Source organism: Moschus berezovskii, chromosome 10 (assembly GCF_049115385.1).
Source record: "Moschus berezovskii isolate FMDL1 chromosome 10, NW_MosBer_1.0, whole genome shotgun sequence".
Classification (NCBI taxonomy): Eukaryota; Metazoa; Chordata; class Mammalia; order Artiodactyla; family Moschidae; genus Moschus; species Moschus berezovskii.
The window spans coordinates 46,874,730-46,893,219 of NC_142469.1; the positions used below are offsets into that span (position 1 = coordinate 46,874,730).

The following is an 18,490-nucleotide window of genomic DNA, read 5'->3' on the forward strand; positions in this document are numbered from 1 at the left end:
AGAATCCCAAAGAATAGCAAGGAGAGATAAGGAGGCCTTCTTAAATGAACAATGCAAAGAAACAGAGGAAAACAACAGAATGGGAAAGACTAGAGATCTCTTCAAGAAAATTGGAGATACCAAGGGAACATTTCATGCAAGGATGGGCATGATAAAGGACAGAAACGGTAAGGACCTAACAGAAGCAGAAGAGGTGGCAAGGACCTAACAGAAGCAGAAGAGGTGGCAAGAATATAGAGAAGAACTACACAAGAAAGGTATTGATGACTTGGATAACCACAATGGTGTGGTCATTCACCTAAAGCCAGACATCCTGAAGTGTGAAGTCAAGTGGGCCTTAAGAAGCATTATTACAAATAAAGCTACTGGAGGTGATGGAATTCTAGTTCAGTGATTTCAAATCCTAAAAGATGGTGCTCTTCAAGTGCTGCACTCAATATGCCAACAAATTTGGAAAACTCAGCAGTGGCCACAGGACCAGAAAAGGTCAGTTTTCATTCCAATCCCAAAGAAGGGCAAGGCCAAAGAATGTTCAAACTACTGTACAATTGCAATCTTTTCACATGCTAGCAAGGTCGTGCTCAAAATGCTTCAAGTTAGACTTCAGCAGTATATGAACCAAGAACTTCGAGATGTACCAGCTGGGTTTAGAAAAGGCAGAGGAACCATAAATCAAACTGCCAACATTCATTGGATCATGGAGAAAGCAAGGGAGTTCCAGAAAAATAACTATTTTGCTTCATTGACTATACTAAAGCCACTGACTGTGTGGATCACAACAAACTGTAGCAAATTCTTAAAGAAACAAGAGTACCAAGCCACCTTACCCACCTCCCGAGAAGCCTGTGTACAGGTCAAGAAGCAATGTTTAGAACTAGACACAGAACAACAGACTGGTTCAAAGTTGGGAAAGGAGTACAACACGGCTGTATATTGTCATCCTGCTTATTTAACTTCTATGCAGAATACAGCCTGTGAAATGCCGGACTGGATGACTCACACGCTGGAATCAAGGTTTCTGGGAGAAATATCAACAACCTCAGATATACGGATGACACCACTCCAATGGCAGAAAACGAAGAGGAACTAAAGAGCAGCGAGCAAACTCTGGGAAATAGATAGCATCTTTGGACTCAATGGACATGAATGTGAGAAGACTCTGGGAGATACTGAAGGACGGGAAGCCCTCATGCTGCAGTCCATGGGGTCACAAAGAGTTGGATACAATTTAGTGACTGAGCAACAATAATTATATATAAATACATTTCTACACTTATTTCTAAATTTATAAATTATACATAAATGTATGTACATATATACGTTGCCCTCATATATTTCACATCTGCAGATTCAGTCAACCACAGATGGTACACCGTATCCATGAATACAAGGACCAAGTATGCGACCTGACCATATGTGGACTTTGGTATCTGGGGGAGGTCCTGGATTCAATCCTCTGCAGATACTGAGGGACAACTATATACTTATGAAAGAGCTTTCTAAAACAAAACAAGAATTCTAGAAGCTTTTATGTAAAAATTAAAAGCAGAGTACCTCAAGAGAAGAATGCTTGAGAATTTGAGGTATATTTTCACCACAGAATATTATGCTGCCAATAAAAAGAATAAAATAAGTCCATAGAGTTTTTACTATGTATTGTTAAATGAAAAAAGAGACATGAATAGCATATTTCATTTTTGAAAACCTGTGGGTGTATTAATAGGTGCTGAGCGCATGTGTCGTGTGGACCAGGAGGAGAAACAAGGAGGAAAAAGGGTGATGCAAAATAAGCAAAAGCAACTGTTAGAATGAAGAAGTTCATGGTCAAAAGCCAAATTATACATTTGTAAGTGTATATAATAGGAGAAGGCAATGGCAAGCTACTCCAGTACTCTTGCCTAGAAAATCCTAGGCTGCAGTCCGTGGGGTCGCTAAGGGTCAGACACGACTGAGCGACTTCACTTTCACTTTTCACTTTCACACATTGGAGAAGGAAATGGCAACCCACTCCAGTGTTCTTGCCTGGAGAGTCCCAGGGACGGGGGAGCCTGGTGGGCTTCCGTCTGTGGGGTCACACAGAGTCGGACACGACTGAAGTGACTTAGCAGCAGCAGCAAGTGTGTATAATACATATGCATGTAAAACGCATGGAAGAACGGTTATTAAAAGTTGGAGCTACATTACTTCAGAGTGAAAATAATTCAGGTGATTTTTGCACTCTTACTTTTTGCATTTTAACAAGAAACCTAATTATATAACCAAAATAACTATTTCCATTGAGGGAAAGTTTGAATAACTCAATAACACTGTCAGGATGAAAATGTTTCTTATTTAAGTCTTCCTAGCCAAAACATGGAGAATCCCAGGGACGGGAGCCTGGTGGGCTGCTGTCTGTGGGGTCGCACAGAGTCGGACACGACTGATGTGACTTAGCAGCAGCAGCCAAAAGATGGCACATCAAGTAGAATATTTAATCATTCATAACAGAAGGAGGTTTTCACAGTCTTTATCAAAATGGAGACAGACCACAAAGTTCAAAATTAATAATTATCATTAACACTTTAAGCATCTTAAAGTAGGAGATAAAACTAATTTTTAACATGCCTTCCATGAAAGCTTCAAGCACTCAGTCCTTGATCAATCCCTATTAATTGACAAGCACATTTCAAACCTCATAAATTATTACACTAAAGATACTATTAACTGATATCCAAATGTTATTAAAGAGCACAGTCTCATCTAAAGAATGGAGACCTGAAGCAGCTCCAATGAAAGTAATTCGACTATGAGATTTAATCTGCTACAATAGTAATAAAACTAACACATACACATTTTTTCTTCCTGCCCTGGTCATTCTAAATGCATCTGGCTTTGCTACCATCATTCCTGTAGTCTCTGGCCTATGTGTCCTCCACATATCCCCTCAACAGCAGTCCACTCAGTGGCATTAACTTCCAATCTTTATTGCAGATAAAAGATGCATGACAGGAGCTACCAATCATCGTGAACAATCTCCAGCCTAGACCTGGCTTCAAAACTCTCAAGATGGAGAAGGAAATGGCAACCTACTCCAGTGTTCTTGCCTGGAGAATCCCAGGGACGGCGGAGCCTGGTCGGCTGCCGTCTATGGGGTCGCACAGAGTCGGACACGACTGAAGCGACTTAGCAGTGACTATATAACACCCAGCTGAAGACTAGCGGGGGGGTACTCTTTCTGCCCCCTTCTGATGTTTATGTCAGAAGCTTTCTCTATCTCCTTTATACTTTAATAAAACTTTATTACACCGACAAAAAAAAAATCTCTCAAGAGTTAGGGGCTTCCCTGGTGGCTCAGTGGTAAAGAATCCACCTGCTAATGTAGGAGACATGGGTTCAACCCCTGATTCGGGAGGATCCTACATGCCACAGAGTGACTAGGCCCGTGTGTGCGCCGCAACTACTGAGCCTGTGCTCTAGAGCCCTGGAACCACAACTATTGAGCCCTCGTGCCCTAGAGCTCGTGTTCTGCAACATGAGAGAGAGACCTCTGCAATGAAGAGTAGCCCCCACACGTCACAACTAGAGAAAAGCCCGCGCAGCAACCAAGACCGAGCAGTCAAAAATAACAACAAATAAATACAATTATAAAAAAGAAACTCTGAAAGTTCAAAGTCTGCCTGTTAAAATTCCGATTATAACATGCAGTTGAAGAGGTGCTAAGGATTCATTCTTCAGGCCTGCTCTCTCTGCAGGGCAGTGGCAATAGCATGTAAAAAGCCACAGAATAGCCTTTCCAGAGGAAACAGGCACACACAGGGCGGAGGTGGGGCTGGGACTGCCGCCCTGATCCCCGAGGCCAAGCACTCCCACCTGGGTGTGGATAACAGCCCGCCTGTTACACCCACCTGGCAGGTAAGTGATATTAGATAGCATGAAAACTAATTTTACAAGTCTAACACTTTCCAGTAAAATACTTACTTGGACCAACAAGTGGCCTGAATTAGGCAAATATGTCCCAGATTTCTTGGTGTTCTCGTTTACTTGGTTTATCAGATTCATCAATAGTTCAACAGCACCTTTGCCAGTCATTTCATGAAGAAACTCTGGATTTCCAGAAATGAATTTGATGGTCCCCATGCAGTACAGGAAAGCTTCGGTGTTAGCTTGCAGGTCTTCACTTCTTAGGACCTCCAATAATGATTCTGTCAAAAAGATGAATTATTACAAATGTATCAGTAGAACTGCTGGAGAGAGAGAGATTAAGCACTGTATGTGAACATCAAATACGATTTGTAAAATGTTAGCCAGGATCCACGTCCATATGTTTGTTAAGAGTTACTCATAAGGCATAAAGAAGAAAGCTTATGAGACAAATCTCTGTAACATTAATGACAGCAAAAGATGGGATTATTAATACGCAAATAAGAAAGTGTTCTTTTAACTGGATGCCATTCCTAGCCTCTTATTAATATTGGCTAACTTTTATTATTGGTTACAAACAGTTTATTACAGAATAACTAGTAATTAAAGTAATTTAAGAGTTAAATTTCAACAAACCTTTAAGAATATACTGGCTGCTGTATGAATAGGAAGTTAATCAAGATAGGAACTTTTAAAAATATCACAACCATAGAAAAGGCTGCTTCACATATAACATCTGCCCTTCCCTAAGATAACTTAAGAACATCCATCCAAATAACATACAAGTACTAGCTTTTAGGGTAATCCAGGCAGCTCTGATAAGGCTAATTATGCCTATCTCACATTAATTTTTCTTAGTCAGTGTGATTATCTGTCAAAATCTTTATTTTTAATCTATTATTCTCAATGAGCTGATTCAGCATTATACATTTCTTTCAGTACTGGCTTTGTCATTGTCTGCTGGGATTAAAAAAAAAAAGATCATTTATCCTTAACAAAGGACTTAGAGTATTTTCCATGTTGTTGCCTTAGATCAACAGTACTAATTCACAAAAGATTTCTGTTTAGGTAAATATTTAAGCATCTTAATTATTTAAGGATATATAAAGAGTTACACATTGTTAGCTAGGTAGTTAGGATGTATTATAATACCCACCCACATATTTGAAACATTTGACACACTTTGATGTCAATTTTCTATAACAGTTATATATGTCTTCCAAGTTAATTATTCCTACCATATCAAAAGATCAAAAATGTCAGTTATGTCAAGTGCTATTAAATGTAATTTTTTAGTAGATCTAAGACCAGGAAATAAATTTTTAAATAGGAAACACTTTGTAAAGTTACATATTGTTACTACAGGCATTTAAAAAAATAGCAGGGTATCCTCCTAGGCTCCAAAGGATACATTAAGTGAAACATGGAAAACACAAGAGAAGGACAGAGAAAAACCAGGCATTACCTAACTTCTGCGTATGATAAGAAAATAAAATATTCCAGCTACCATTAACTATAACTTTGCTCTCCAAACTTTTCATTCATAATCAAGTGTAACATTTGCTCAATGGTAGTGCTGAATAATACTCACCCAGAATGCTGTCATTTCGAATCAGAGAATCATTCTTCTCACTTCTGCTAATTTTAAATATAAGTTTGCAAACATTAAGAAGATTCTTTCCACTCACTTTAAGCTGCAGAGAAAGAAGTCACATTACCATTGCAGAGGGAAATAAAGACACGCTGTAATTTTTCAACACGAACATCTAATTTAGAAAGTGCAGCAAGAGTGTATCTAAAACATAAAAAGAAGGTCTAAAGAAATCAACTTTCAAAAGTTTTGGCCACACATTTGCCAACTATGGTATCCAATTAACTCACTCATAGTAAATACAATATAAATGATACTTAGAGTAAGCACATTTTAATGATAAGCATTTATTTCTTATTTCATAAAGCCTCTTGCTTATATGTGAAATTATTACTTTTTAAAGAATATTTGAGGGAAAAGAAAGGGCTGATGTTGATAAATTTAATTAAATGGAGTAACCACTTTCAAAATAAAGGAAGATGAATACTAAAATTTCAGATTAAACTAACCTAGAAAAGAATACATCATGGAGGTGAAGGAGAGAAAAGAAAGGGGAAAAGTATAATTCTATTTATCATTTGTATAAAATAAAATGAAAAAGTAATACTTTTGATTAGATAACACATATGTATTTATTATTTAAGCCTATTTCTGAAATGCTTTGAGATAATCACAAGTAACATTCAAAGGTTAAAATTACCTTCTAAATCACATAAAAAATATTCAAGTATCTTAAGCAATAAGGAAGTACAGTCTTAAAAAAAATACTCTAGGACAACTGAGTCAAATGGTCAAAATGAGCTGCATACTTATGTAAAGTAGTAAAAATTAAAATTAAAAATCCTAAATGTCCACTATTTGGGAACAGTTTAATAAACTGGAACATCAATACAATTCATGTTAAGCAGTCACAAAAGTATAATTGAACACTATGCATAAAAAGACATCTACTGTAAGATGGAAATACTGTGTGCCTTCATTGCAAGAATGTAAAATATGTAGGAATGAGGTCATCTGAACAAACATATCTGTGTGAAAAAGATGACATATGGTTCATTATTTTATCATTAAAAAGTATCCTTAAAATTATCTTCAATATTGTTTACTAATGAGTCTTCATGTAGTAAAAAAGACAAAGATAATGGAATTTGTCACACATGTTTTTAAAAGATTCATTCTGTGTTTGATTCACAAATATTAATGAGCTCTTGTTGTCTACCAGGCACTGTGCTGTCCCCTGTTGTTGTTCAGTCACTAAGTCGTGTCCGACTCTTTGTGACCCCATGGACTGTAGCCCACCAGGCTCCTCTTTCATGGGATTCTCCAGGCAACAATACTGGAGTGGGTTGCCATTTCCTTCTCCAGCTGTTCCCTGTAGGAAATACCAAGGTGAGTGTGGTTAGCCCTGAGCTGGAAAGGAAGGGAGAGGTGAGTACTGTCCATGAAGCATTATCCATTATCTGTCTGCCCTCCTGCTCTGGTCGTTTTCATGACATCTCATAGCTAACCCTGCAGATTAGGTTTACATGTTCTACTTTGCAACCGCGGAGTCTGCTCCTCAGACGGGTCATGTCATCTCATCTCGGTATCAGCTGAGTATGTATTAGAAATGCATGATCTCAGGTCCCAGAAGCCCTACTGAACCAGAATGTGCCTTTTACAATTTTGCCAGGGGATTGAGTGCACATTCAAGTCTGAGAAGCTCAGATGTGGAAGCCTCATAAACTGTCACACGGGCAGAATGGAAATTTCCTCTGTTCTCAGGATGAAAAGAGGAAATGGAAACTTTTTTAAAAAGTTTTTTTAATGATTAGTATTTTTAAATTGTTGTTTAAAAACCCAGAAGAAAAAAAAGTGACTAGAGAGGAAAAAAATCTGTATCAGGGGAAATATATTGCTCTTTACATCTGGGAATATACTTTAATCTGCTGGCAATCTTCCACTACATTATGATCCTTTGAGGTCAAAACCATGGTTTATCACTCTTTCTGTGTGTGGAAGGTACCCGGTGCTATGTATTCAATCAAATTTGTTGAATAAATGAACGAATACAACTAACCTCACTCCCAAGTCTTACATTTTTAGTAAAAAGTGGCAGAGGACAAATAAACAAAAACACCTAGTGTCAGAGTTTTCATTAAAAAAAAAAAAAATCCCAACAAACCACCATTTCCAGGCCTGCTGTAAGGTTAGTTTACATTCAAAGCAAATTACTATACCTTCTCTTTTGGTAACTATAAAATTATGACTTTGAGACACAAAAAGACAGTAAAACATTGTTTGTGAGGAATGCAACTACTCTGGGTAAAATAGCACTTCCTCCCAAAGCGGGCCATTCCCTTTACTCTGCTTTATTTTCTTCTCACGGTGCCCATCAGCCCCGTTGGCACTTCAAAGTGTTTAATCTCTGTTTCTGCTGCTACATGGTCGGCCTGGAGAGCAGGGGTTATTTTATTCACTTTTATTCCCAGTGTCAAGAATCCCTGGTGCCAAGTGGGTTCCTGCAGTGGGGTAGTTTACTTTTATGTTAAACATAGTAGTTTATTTGATTTAAAGCAAATTTGGAGAATTAAAGAAAAGGGAAGTTTAAAAATCACTCATAACACTGCCACTATATATAATCACTGCTGACTTTTCTGTTTTTCCCCTTGTATAGGGTGCTAGATTGTCTTCCTTTTCCGAATATAGTTGTATTCACACATTGCATATATGTCTGTACTCTTAAAAAAGAAGTCATAAAATAGGCAGATACATTTTTGTTAGTTTTTCTGATACAAAAGTTAAAATGAAAATGGCTGTCTGGCAAAGCCCCACTTAACCAAAAATGCAAGAAACCTGAACTAACAGTATACTCACTGGATTTTTTAAAACTACAAATAACTTTAAATGTTTGAATTATAATAGTCAACTGGTAGATAAAGTCAATATTAGCAGAAAGAAGAGGCTATTACAAAATTTTAGTACTATTATCTTCAGCTTTTTTGTCAATTTTTTTCTTTCAACAGCTTTTTATGATGTCTTTTAATTTACATAGAACCCCATCACCAAGGTCTAAGGGAAGCAATGCCTTGCCCGCAGTATTATAGAAGATTCTGGTGGCAGATGGGAAGTTGAACTTGGCCTTGAAGGTTGTTCCTGACCTTGAGGTTCCAGTCAAGCAGAAGGGACGGCCTACCCACCTCTGCACTCTGGACTGTAGCCTGGAGGAGTCTTGCCCCTGATTCAGCAAGGTGGTCAGTGTCACAGAAAGGGCTTTATCTAAACATGTTTCATTCAGAATCTGTTCACTGCCTGGCTGATCACTTATCCTTTTGCCCTAAAGTAGTTAAATTGTGCCATGTATACAATTAATTTGAATGGACCTTTAATAACCAAGATGATATTTTCTCTGCAGAGTATTAACAAATTCATGGCATTTTCCTTCTTTCTTTCTCTATTTATTTTTGGCTTGTTACAGAGCACAATGTCTCAGATCTTGATAAGAGACCAAGGCAGTCCCTGGGCAACTGGCCGCTTGGGTCCTGCCCAGGGCAGCTATACCAAGACAGCCTTCCGTCTCACACTGGGGCTCTCCCGGGCCAGGAGGGCCCCCAAATCCAGGGCCAGAGAAGAAACTGGGCAGGCATGCAGTTACCTTTTCATCTCTACTTATAACTTCTGACAGTACATCCTCCCTGTACCTTTTCTTTCTCACTAACGCTGACTGATCAATTATCTACCAATGAGAGGGGATGAAACTACTACTAAAAATCACTATTTCAAAGAAATGTTGCTTTCTGCATCACATATAATATCACCATTTTTACAAAGAGGGTGAACAGTTTAGGGTGGCAGCTAAATAAGAATGGACCCCCTCCAAAACTGCAGAGAATATGTAAAGACTTTATGAAAGACTTTGAAATAAGGGACAGTGGGCACCCTCACTAAACCATCACTAAGTATACCAGCGCTCACCTTCACCGTGTACTCCAAGATTTTAAATTATATGAATTATGGGTTTTAACATAATAGCTTTTATTTTTCTGAAACCAGGTAAACAAAGCTTCATTCATTTGTTTTAGCGGCTTTCTCTTAGAACATTCTATAATAATTGTGTCTTATCTTTTGATTCCAACTGTTTATGGCTGTGACCACAAAGGGCTGCACTCAAACAATGATATCATTTTGTTTGAGACAGAGTTTCTATAGAGTTTTACTTGGTGTCTGGCCTTTTCTCTAACACCTCACAGAAGCTTTCTATGACCACCTTCCCGTGACCACAAAGCAGCTGGTTCTCTGTTTCACCTGGCCTCATAAAGCACCTGGCTACTATGTCCACAGCCCACGTTATCTGAAGTTATTTATTAAACCATGTGACAGAAGCACCAAGCACCCGGCAGAAACCACAGTCTGCACTCTCTGATACTGATCTCCAGTCAAGTTACCTGAGTTTCTGTTTTGAACGTGTTTGCCTATTTTTAAGGAAAAAAAAAAAAAACTTGCCACAATCCACATGTGAGCATTTATTTGTTTGAACGTTTTCTCTGTACTCAGCCTTATTTCCTTAGTACTTTCTGGTCAAATTCTGGGATGTCAGTTCACCACCTCAATTTTGTTTTCAAGATTCTAAATGAACACACTGCATTTCTAATTTTCTTTGTAATGTTTTACAAACAAAGCATTTAACAGAACTTGTATGTGCAACAGTCTATGAGACCAGAGAAAAGAAAAACTTACTGCTAGAATAATTTTTGCAAGTTTAAGGCTCAGCAAGTCCGAGCCAACATCAACTAGTTTATATAGGGTCTTCAGGAGAATACTTCTTCTCTTAAATTTATTTCCAAGCATGTTTCCTTCCTCTAAAGCATGATGAAGTTGTGTGCAAGCAGCACAGACCATTTCAATGTTTTCTTCTGTTGGGGCAAAGAGAGTAAAGCAGAACTTACTCACTGAGGTCAAGTTTTCGAGTGTGTCAAACACAGACAGTGTACACAAAACCCCATAATTACCTCCCTGAACATCTTCAAATTCCTGATCTATGTTTTTTTCTTCCCCTTTTCATTTCCATCTATCTGATTTTTTTTTCTGTTTTGTTGCTCCATTTCCTACCATGTTGACTTCTTTACTAATCAGTTAGCTTATCTAGAACACACAGTCTTTCAGAGAGTGTACTGAGGAGGGGAACTCCCGATTTCACTGGCTTTCCTTTATTCCTGCTGCCTGCCACCCACCAGGGCTCTGCTCAGGGCCCTGGAAGCTTCTGCTTTGCATCTCCACCTTCACCCCTCTATCACACAGTTCCAAGGGCCCAGAATGTTCTCCTTACCTTCATCCCTACTGATTTTGGTCCTTCAAGGCCCTGTTTATGTTCTGGCTCCTCCAGAAAAGGTATACAATGCCACATTCAACAAATACTATTATTTTTCACACACATATATATATATGCTGTTCATTTCGCATGCTATTAAGGTTATGCTCAAAATCCTTCAAGCTAGGCTTCAGCAGTATGTGAACCGAGAACTTCCAGATGTACAAGATGGGTTTAGAAAAGACAGAAGAACCAGAGGTCAAATTCCAATATTTGTTGGATCACAGAGAAAGCAAGGGAATACTACTTCTGCTTCACTGAATACACTAAAGCCTTTGACTGTGTGGAAAATTATTAAAGAGATGGGAATACCAGACCACCTTACCTGTCTCCTGAGAAACCTGTAGGTGGGTCAGGAAGCAACAGTTAGAACTGGACATGGAACAACTGACAGGTTCCAAATTGGGAAAGGAGCACATCAAGGCTGCATTTATCACCCTGCTTACTTAACTTACATGCAGAGTAATCATGTGAAATGCCAGACTGGATGAATCACAAGCTGGAATCAAGATTGCTGGGAGAAATATCAATAATCTCAGATATGCAGATGATACCACTCGAGCGGCAAAAAGCGAAGAGGAACTAAAGAGCGTCTTGGTGAAGGTGAAAGAGGAGAGTGAAAAAGCTGGCTGAAAACTCAACATTCAAAAAAATAAGATCATGGTATATGGTCTCATCACTTCATGTAAAATAGATGGGGAAACAGTGGAAACCATGACAGATTTTATTTTCTTGGGCTCCCAAATCACTGCAGATGGTGATCATAGACATGAAATTAAAAGATGCTTGCTCCATGGAAGAAAAGCTATGACAAACTTAGCATATTAAAAAGCAGAGATATCACTTTGTTGACAAAGATCCATACAGTAAAAGTTTGGTTTTTCCAGTAGCCATGTATGGATGTAAGAGCTGGACTCCAAAGAAGGCTGAACACCAAAGAATTGATGCTTTTGAATTGTGGTGCTGGAGAAGACTCTTGAGAGTCCCTTAGACTACAAGATCACATCAGTCAATCCTAAAGGAAATCAACCCTGAATATTCATTGGAAGGACTGATGCTGATGCTAAAGTTCCAATACTTTGGCCACCTGATTCAAAGAGCTGACTCACTGGAAAAGATCCTGATGCTGGGAAAGATTGAAGGCAAAAGGATAAGAGGGCAGCAGAGGATGAGATGGTTAGATAGCATCACCAATTCAATGGACATGAATCTGAGCAAACTCTGGGAGATAGTGAAGGATGGGGAAGCCTGATGTTCTATACAGTTCACAGGGTCACAGAGAGTAAGATATGACTTAGCACCTGAACAACAACAACGTATGCACGCTGTGTGACACCCAGTGCCCTCAGAGATATGCTGGGTAGGAACCGCGTCTTAGACATCTTCATACCGACAGTGCACAGTACAGAGAATACTGTACTGACAGCCTGTAACACAGTTTAACGCAGATGCACTTTCTATTAATAATATGCCTATTGATGAAAACAGTGATCAATATCTTCCTATGAGAATAATGCTCATTTCTGAGAAATGAAGGCACAAGTGGAACAAAATCTCAAAATGTCACCATGTCACCATTACTTGGAGGTGAGTATCAGCAACTTAAGTTAAACGAAAGTTGCTCAGTCATGCCCAACTCTTTGCAACCCCATGGACTATACAGTAAGGCCATGGAATTTTCCAGGCCAGAATACCAGAGTGGGTAGACTTTCTCTTTGGCAGAGGATCTTCCCAACCCAGGGATCCAACTGAGGTCTCCCACATTGCAGGCAGATTCTTTATGAGCTGAACCACAAGGGAAGCCCAAGAATACTGGAGTCGGTAGCCTATCCCTTCTCCAGGGGATCTTCCCAACCCAGGAATCGTACCAGGGTCTCCGGCATTGCAGGCAGATTCTTTACCAACAGAGCTATCAGGGAGACCCCAAGTATTAGCAAAGAAGATAATAAAAAGTAGGCTTTAGTTAGGAAGCAGGGGAGCACTTCATTTTGTAATTCTGAGGAAAACAATTTTTGAAAGTGGTAGCCATACGGAAAGTCATACACGGAAGGAAAGTACCACACAAAGTAGCACAGGAGGGGAAATGTGAGGGTCCAAGGCGTAAGACATTCAATTGAAAAACATTATCTCTGATAGATTTCGTCACAAAATCTAAAAGTAGGAAACCAATCTTAAATAAATACCATAATGTGCTCTTGAAAGCCCGCATAGAGGAAGTGTGCGCCTGCAGAAGGAAATGACTCAGGCCATTTTTAGCTCTTTTCAACAATAACATCTAAGAAAAAAATTTAAACCTCAATAGCTAAGTAACCTTCCATGCCTTTCAGTTAAGCACTTAAATAAAATGAATTGATGGGAAATGACTGAGACTAACTTTAAATAAAAGGAAAAAAACTGAGCTCTATTGTAAGAAAAATACTTTTGTTGTTTCATTCTTCTGTTACTGGCAGTTTCTTCACAAACCCCAAGTCCAGGCTGCAGGCTACTCTATGGCAGAGGGTAGACGTCAAGGTATTTTTCTAATACTTCCCTCCACACACTCTTCAGCCTGCTGGGTTCTACTCAAGAGTAGCTGTTATAGCTTAAAAGAAATTAAAAAGGAAGGCTCCAGGGTCAAATTCTAAACTACGAATCAAAATACCTCTTTCTACCAGTTGGTTTGTTATAACTGCCAGGTAGCCTCAAAAAGACAGCTTGAACCTAAAAGCAATCAAGATCCTCAAGGGACTAAAGCCAGTGGGTGAAAGTTTGATAAGTAATAGAAAGCAAGGTAGACTCCGCAGTAACTTCTCCCCATAAGAGACCTATTGATTACAAAGGGAAAAACAGTAACTTTACATTGAAACACCATGCAGACACCACCTTCCCCCAGTGATCAAAGCCCACATCACCAGTAACGGACCAACTCAGCATCCCGTGCCTCCTGATAATGATGTACCCAGGAAGGACACAGCCCCACTCAGGCTACACGCCTGCCCAAGCACCTAACCAGCATCAAATGGTGAGAGAGTACCAGACAAACTCAATGTGTGGGGGCAGTCTATGCAATAACTGGCCTGTGCCCAAGTACATCAAGATCATGAAAGCGACGTGACAAGTAACTATTCAGGATTTTCCTTTCCTATGAACAAAATTACTAGGATAACTGGCAAAATCTAAATTGGGTTTGTATAGTGTTGTATGGTGATTTCCATATACGTAATAGAAGGCCCTTACTTCTAAAACTACATGCCAGGGTACTTAGGAATATGGGGTGTCATATTCCTAACTACTTTGCCATTATGGGCAACTTGTTCTCAAATGGTTCGAAAAAGGGGGGAAATGTGTGTGTGTTGAGTAGGGAGTGTACAGAGAAAAAGACAGCAAGAGGGAGAGAGGGAGGAAGGGGGAGAAAGCATTATAAAGCAAACATGGTAAAATGTTAGTATTTTTGGAATCTGGGGGAAGAGTATACAGGATTTCTTTGCATTATTCTTGCAACTTTTCTGTAAGTCTGAAATTATGTCACCAAAAAGAGTAGGAAAAAAAGGAGAGAGAAAGAAAAAGGAATCTCAAAGGGTCAAGAAACTTAGTCCCGCCACCGTTTGCTGTTTTTCAATCTGTCTACGGAAGAGATACCATTCTTCAGCATCGAATCATCCCCTGAGAAGGGAGATTCATCTACATGGTGAATGCCAAACTCTTCAGTTTTCTCTGTGGTGACAGAGCCCTCAGAACCCTCTTAAAATCCTTCCAGCTGAAGACCTTCTCTGAGACAGGCCTCTGTGCTGCTCCTCACCTGCCCTGCTTTCTTCTTTGCCACCTAGCACCCTCAGAGAGGCCAGGGTGGGCGAGGCCACTCGAACCTTTAAGGAAGTAGGTCTTTTGCACACCTTTCCTGGTGGGTTGGTGGCCAGGACTCATTTACCCTGCTTCTCCTAGGGTTTCTTCCTGTGGCTACCATGCTGGTTTGCTCATCCAAGGGGCACTGGTTCCACAGTTGCTAATGAGGGCCTCGTGTGTGCTGTGGGCCAGGACTGCAGCTCCAGAGAAGCCCATTTCAACTTCAGAAGTGGAATCCCTGAAGAGCGGCAAAGGGGTAGAAAGCAGGGAGCAGGGGCACCTTGGCAGAGGCCCATGGATTACAGGACTTCACTACTGGAGCGTTCCAGAGTTCAAGGGCAGGGCACATCCAAGCCCCCTTCCCTCTCTGAGTGGCATCCCTGACAACCATATTCAACCTTTGGAAAACTGGATATACAGCCCTCCCTCAGGAGCCACAGGGTATTGGTTCTAGGACCCCTGAGTATACCAAAATCCATGGATGCGCAAGTCCTGTGTATAAAATGGTAATGTATAGTCGGCCCTCCATATCCACAGGTTCTAAATCTGTGAATTCAAACCAACACAGAATAAAGTGCCATTTATAGCTGGTTGAATCTGTGGATGTGCAGCCTGAAGCTATGGAGGGCCAACTGTATACACTTGGATCTAGAAAGCCATGGGCATACCTGCCAAGGATGCCAATCTATGAAACTTAGCCAATATTTCAAAGGATTGAAATCTATTTTAATTTTTCACTGTTATTCATGAATTACCACTCCAGAGAGTTCAAACTGGCATTTCCTTTGGCAGAAGTAGTGGTAATTTATATTCTAAAGGGACTTTTAGAAGCAGGTTCTCTTGCGGTATTTAAAGTATAATTTTAAAATGAGGTTTACATGTAATATTGAATACATACATTACTGGGTAAATAGATGATTTCACTTGTTTCTGAACAAGTTCACAGAAATGACAAAGTGTACTGAAAATATCAGGGCAATGGGGAACATATAAATAACTGCAGATATTTTCGATCTAAAGTGACTTTTTTTTTTTTACCTTTTTCTAAGTCATGCAAAATGGGTACAATCCTTGTATTCCAAAATACTTCATCTACTTCTATTTCTGTATTCTTTTCTTGCAAGTTGGCTTTTGAGCCTGCAACAGAAAAACAGAACAAGAGAAAGAGCCGTGAAAAAGGAATTACAACTGGAGCACTGCCAATGAGACTTCGTTATCCATCCCTAAAATTAATAAACTCCGGAATTACATTACACTTTGCCCCCTCCCCAACCCAACCAATTCTAATGAGAATTACATGTCTTCTAATCAAACCAAATTAAACTCAGTAAAGATCATGTAAAGAAATTATAACTTTAAACTCTGATTGGGACAGTGCATAAAGTCTTCGGCTTTGTAAGTGTTGAAATTACTGTCAGTGAGGCACTCTGGAGTTCTGGCTTGTTTCTGCTTGTTTGTTTTTTCTTTTTAAACATATCCCTCTACAACATAAAATAAATAGAAAACTGTAGATATGTAAAGAACAAGGATTTTGAAAATGTTTTAATGGAAAATTTTCTGAGAGGGAGGCCTGCAGGGACTTTCTCTCCTACAGAAAATAAAATGTTCACATTATTGTGGGGCCAGTGCTTCTCACACCAGTGGTTTTGTGTGGGGCAACAGGAAGCCTGAGCTCTGGGTGCTGACAGACCTCAGTTCAAATCCCAGCTCCGTTACTGACGCACTGGGTGACGGGGGTCTGGTTTCTTATCCTTTCTGAGCCTCATCAGCAAAACAGAGATTAAAATATTTGCCTTCAGGGTTATGAGAATTCAAAGACACGATGTAAGCCAAGCTCTGAGCCCAGTGCCTAGCATCTAGAAGCACTCAGTCAGCATGGTTTCACTTCCCTGATTAAAAAAAAACCAATGAACAGGTCATCCCTGTCTGAAGTGGAAGGCTGTGTGTTATCACCAGATCACCGGGAGAGAGACAGCCTAAGGAGGCAGCTGTGGATGAGTTAGAACTCCCACAGCTGGTGTACTTTAGATCCAGCAGGTCTGCATTTAAGTTTTGTCACAACACTCTCAGGAGGTCCCCACGTTGTCACTGTTTTCCAGATGAAGAGAGTGGGGCTCAGGGTTATTAAGTAACCTGGCCACGGTCACACAGCTCCACAGCATTGCACTTAACCTCTTCAGGGACTATTCTGCCCTGAAGCAAATCAACAAACTAAAAGATAACTTCAGGGAGAAACGCAAATCGTATTAGAAACTGCAAATCATGATTACATTTCACCCAGGCAAGATCTCAAGGTCTAAAACAGACTGTCTAGCCAGAGGTGGGGGCCTGCCAGGCCAGACACTCAGAAGCAGTGCTAGAGACAAAATCCACAGCCTTCCTTCTCTGAAGGCCTCGCCCTGAGGCCCTCAGGCTTTCCAGGTGGCGCTAGTGGTAAGGAACCTGCCTGCCAATGTAGGAGACGTAAGAGATAAGGGTTCGATCCCTGGGTCAGGAAGATCCCTTGGAGGCGGGCATGGCAACCCACTCCAGTATTCTTGCCTGGAGAATTCCATTGACAGGGGAGCCTGGCGGGCTATAGCCCTTGGATCACACAGAGCCGGACATGACTGAAGCGACTCAGCACAGGCACACATGGGACTTACACTGCTTTACGTATCCCTGGCAGCACGGTCTTCTGAGGCAGCACCCTGCAGCAAAACATGTGACTCTAACATGCCAAAGAAACAAAACCGAGAACTGGACTCCCACCAGCGCAGGTCACGCACTGTCACTAATGAGTTTGTACAGCATTTCAGCTCTCAGAGCTCCTGAGGTTTAGGAACTGCAGGAAAAGGATTGCAGACCACCACCTCCATCTTCTGGCTCATTACTCTTACAAATCTTCTCTGACACTGATAAATCACGGATACGGATCCTAAAAGTAAACACAACTATTCAAGCTGTATAAACAACATAGTTGCTCATAGTCCCAGGTGTCAGACACACTCAAAGTCCAAAGTATGAGAAATAAAATCAACATACATCAAGCCAAGGGGAAAGCCCAGAGATAAGAAGCCAGGCAAATAATGTAACAGACAACTATTCATGACAAACTTAAACTGATTTGAAATACAGACTTCAATGAGTCCAAATTTCACTGATTTCAGTTGAAATCAGTTTTTTTTTTACCGAAATGGCAACCCACTCCAGTGTTCTTGCCTGGAGAATCCCAGGGACGGGGGAGCCTGGTGGGCTGCCATCTATGGGGTCACACAGAGTCGGACACGACTGAAGTGACTTAGCAGCAGCAGCATGTGGTATGCTCTCTTTAGCAGAACCACTCTGTGAGAAACCACAATTATCAAACCGTTTGTCAGGACAAACAAAATTGACAATGTGTTCACCCCAAGAAGAGCTGAATTACAGGGGTGAGCCAGAAATCACAGAGCAGTTTGTTTAACCTTTGGAAAGGAAAGGCCCTCAGAGGCCCTTCCGAGTGTTTCTGAGACTTCTTTCTTCTCAGAACAGAAGTTAGCCAGACACTGTGGCATAAGAGTTTGCTTTCAACCCTCTCCCAGGAACTCCCGTGTGAGCTGGGGTGTCCAGCCATGGCCTTTCCCCTCACGCACCTCCTCCGACTCTGCTCTCCAAAGAAATCCCATTTTATACACTAACCCAGCTCCTACCCTAGAAACGGAAGCCTGGAGTCATGTGATCACTTTTTAAGCTCCCCAGATGATAAATACAGTTTGTCTCAGTCTTGGGCAACAACCTAACATTCTAGAGAGCACTTTCATCTAGGTTCACAGTTTGCTAAATATAAAAATTATGATTCAACAGGAAGTTGG

At 40.4% G+C, this 18,490-nt stretch overlaps 1 protein-coding gene across 5 annotated transcripts in view; it reads right to left on the minus strand.

Moving 5' to 3' along the window:
* ARMC2 (armadillo repeat containing 2) overlaps positions 1-18,490 on the minus strand; it is a 121,520-nt gene that overhangs the window by 64,393 nt on the left and 38,637 nt on the right. For all 5 annotated transcript variants that reach the window (XM_055433532.2, XM_088840642.1, XM_088840643.1 and 2 more), the window contains 4 exons: positions 15,699-15,797; positions 10,208-10,383; positions 5,492-5,594; positions 3,958-4,181 (listed from right to left, as the gene is read on the minus strand). In XM_055433532.2, coding sequence (XP_055289507.1) covers positions 3,958-4,181; positions 5,492-5,594; positions 10,208-10,383; positions 15,699-15,797 — 602 coding nt within the window. The remainder of the gene's footprint in view (positions 1-3,957; positions 4,182-5,491; positions 5,595-10,207; positions 10,384-15,698; positions 15,798-18,490) is intronic.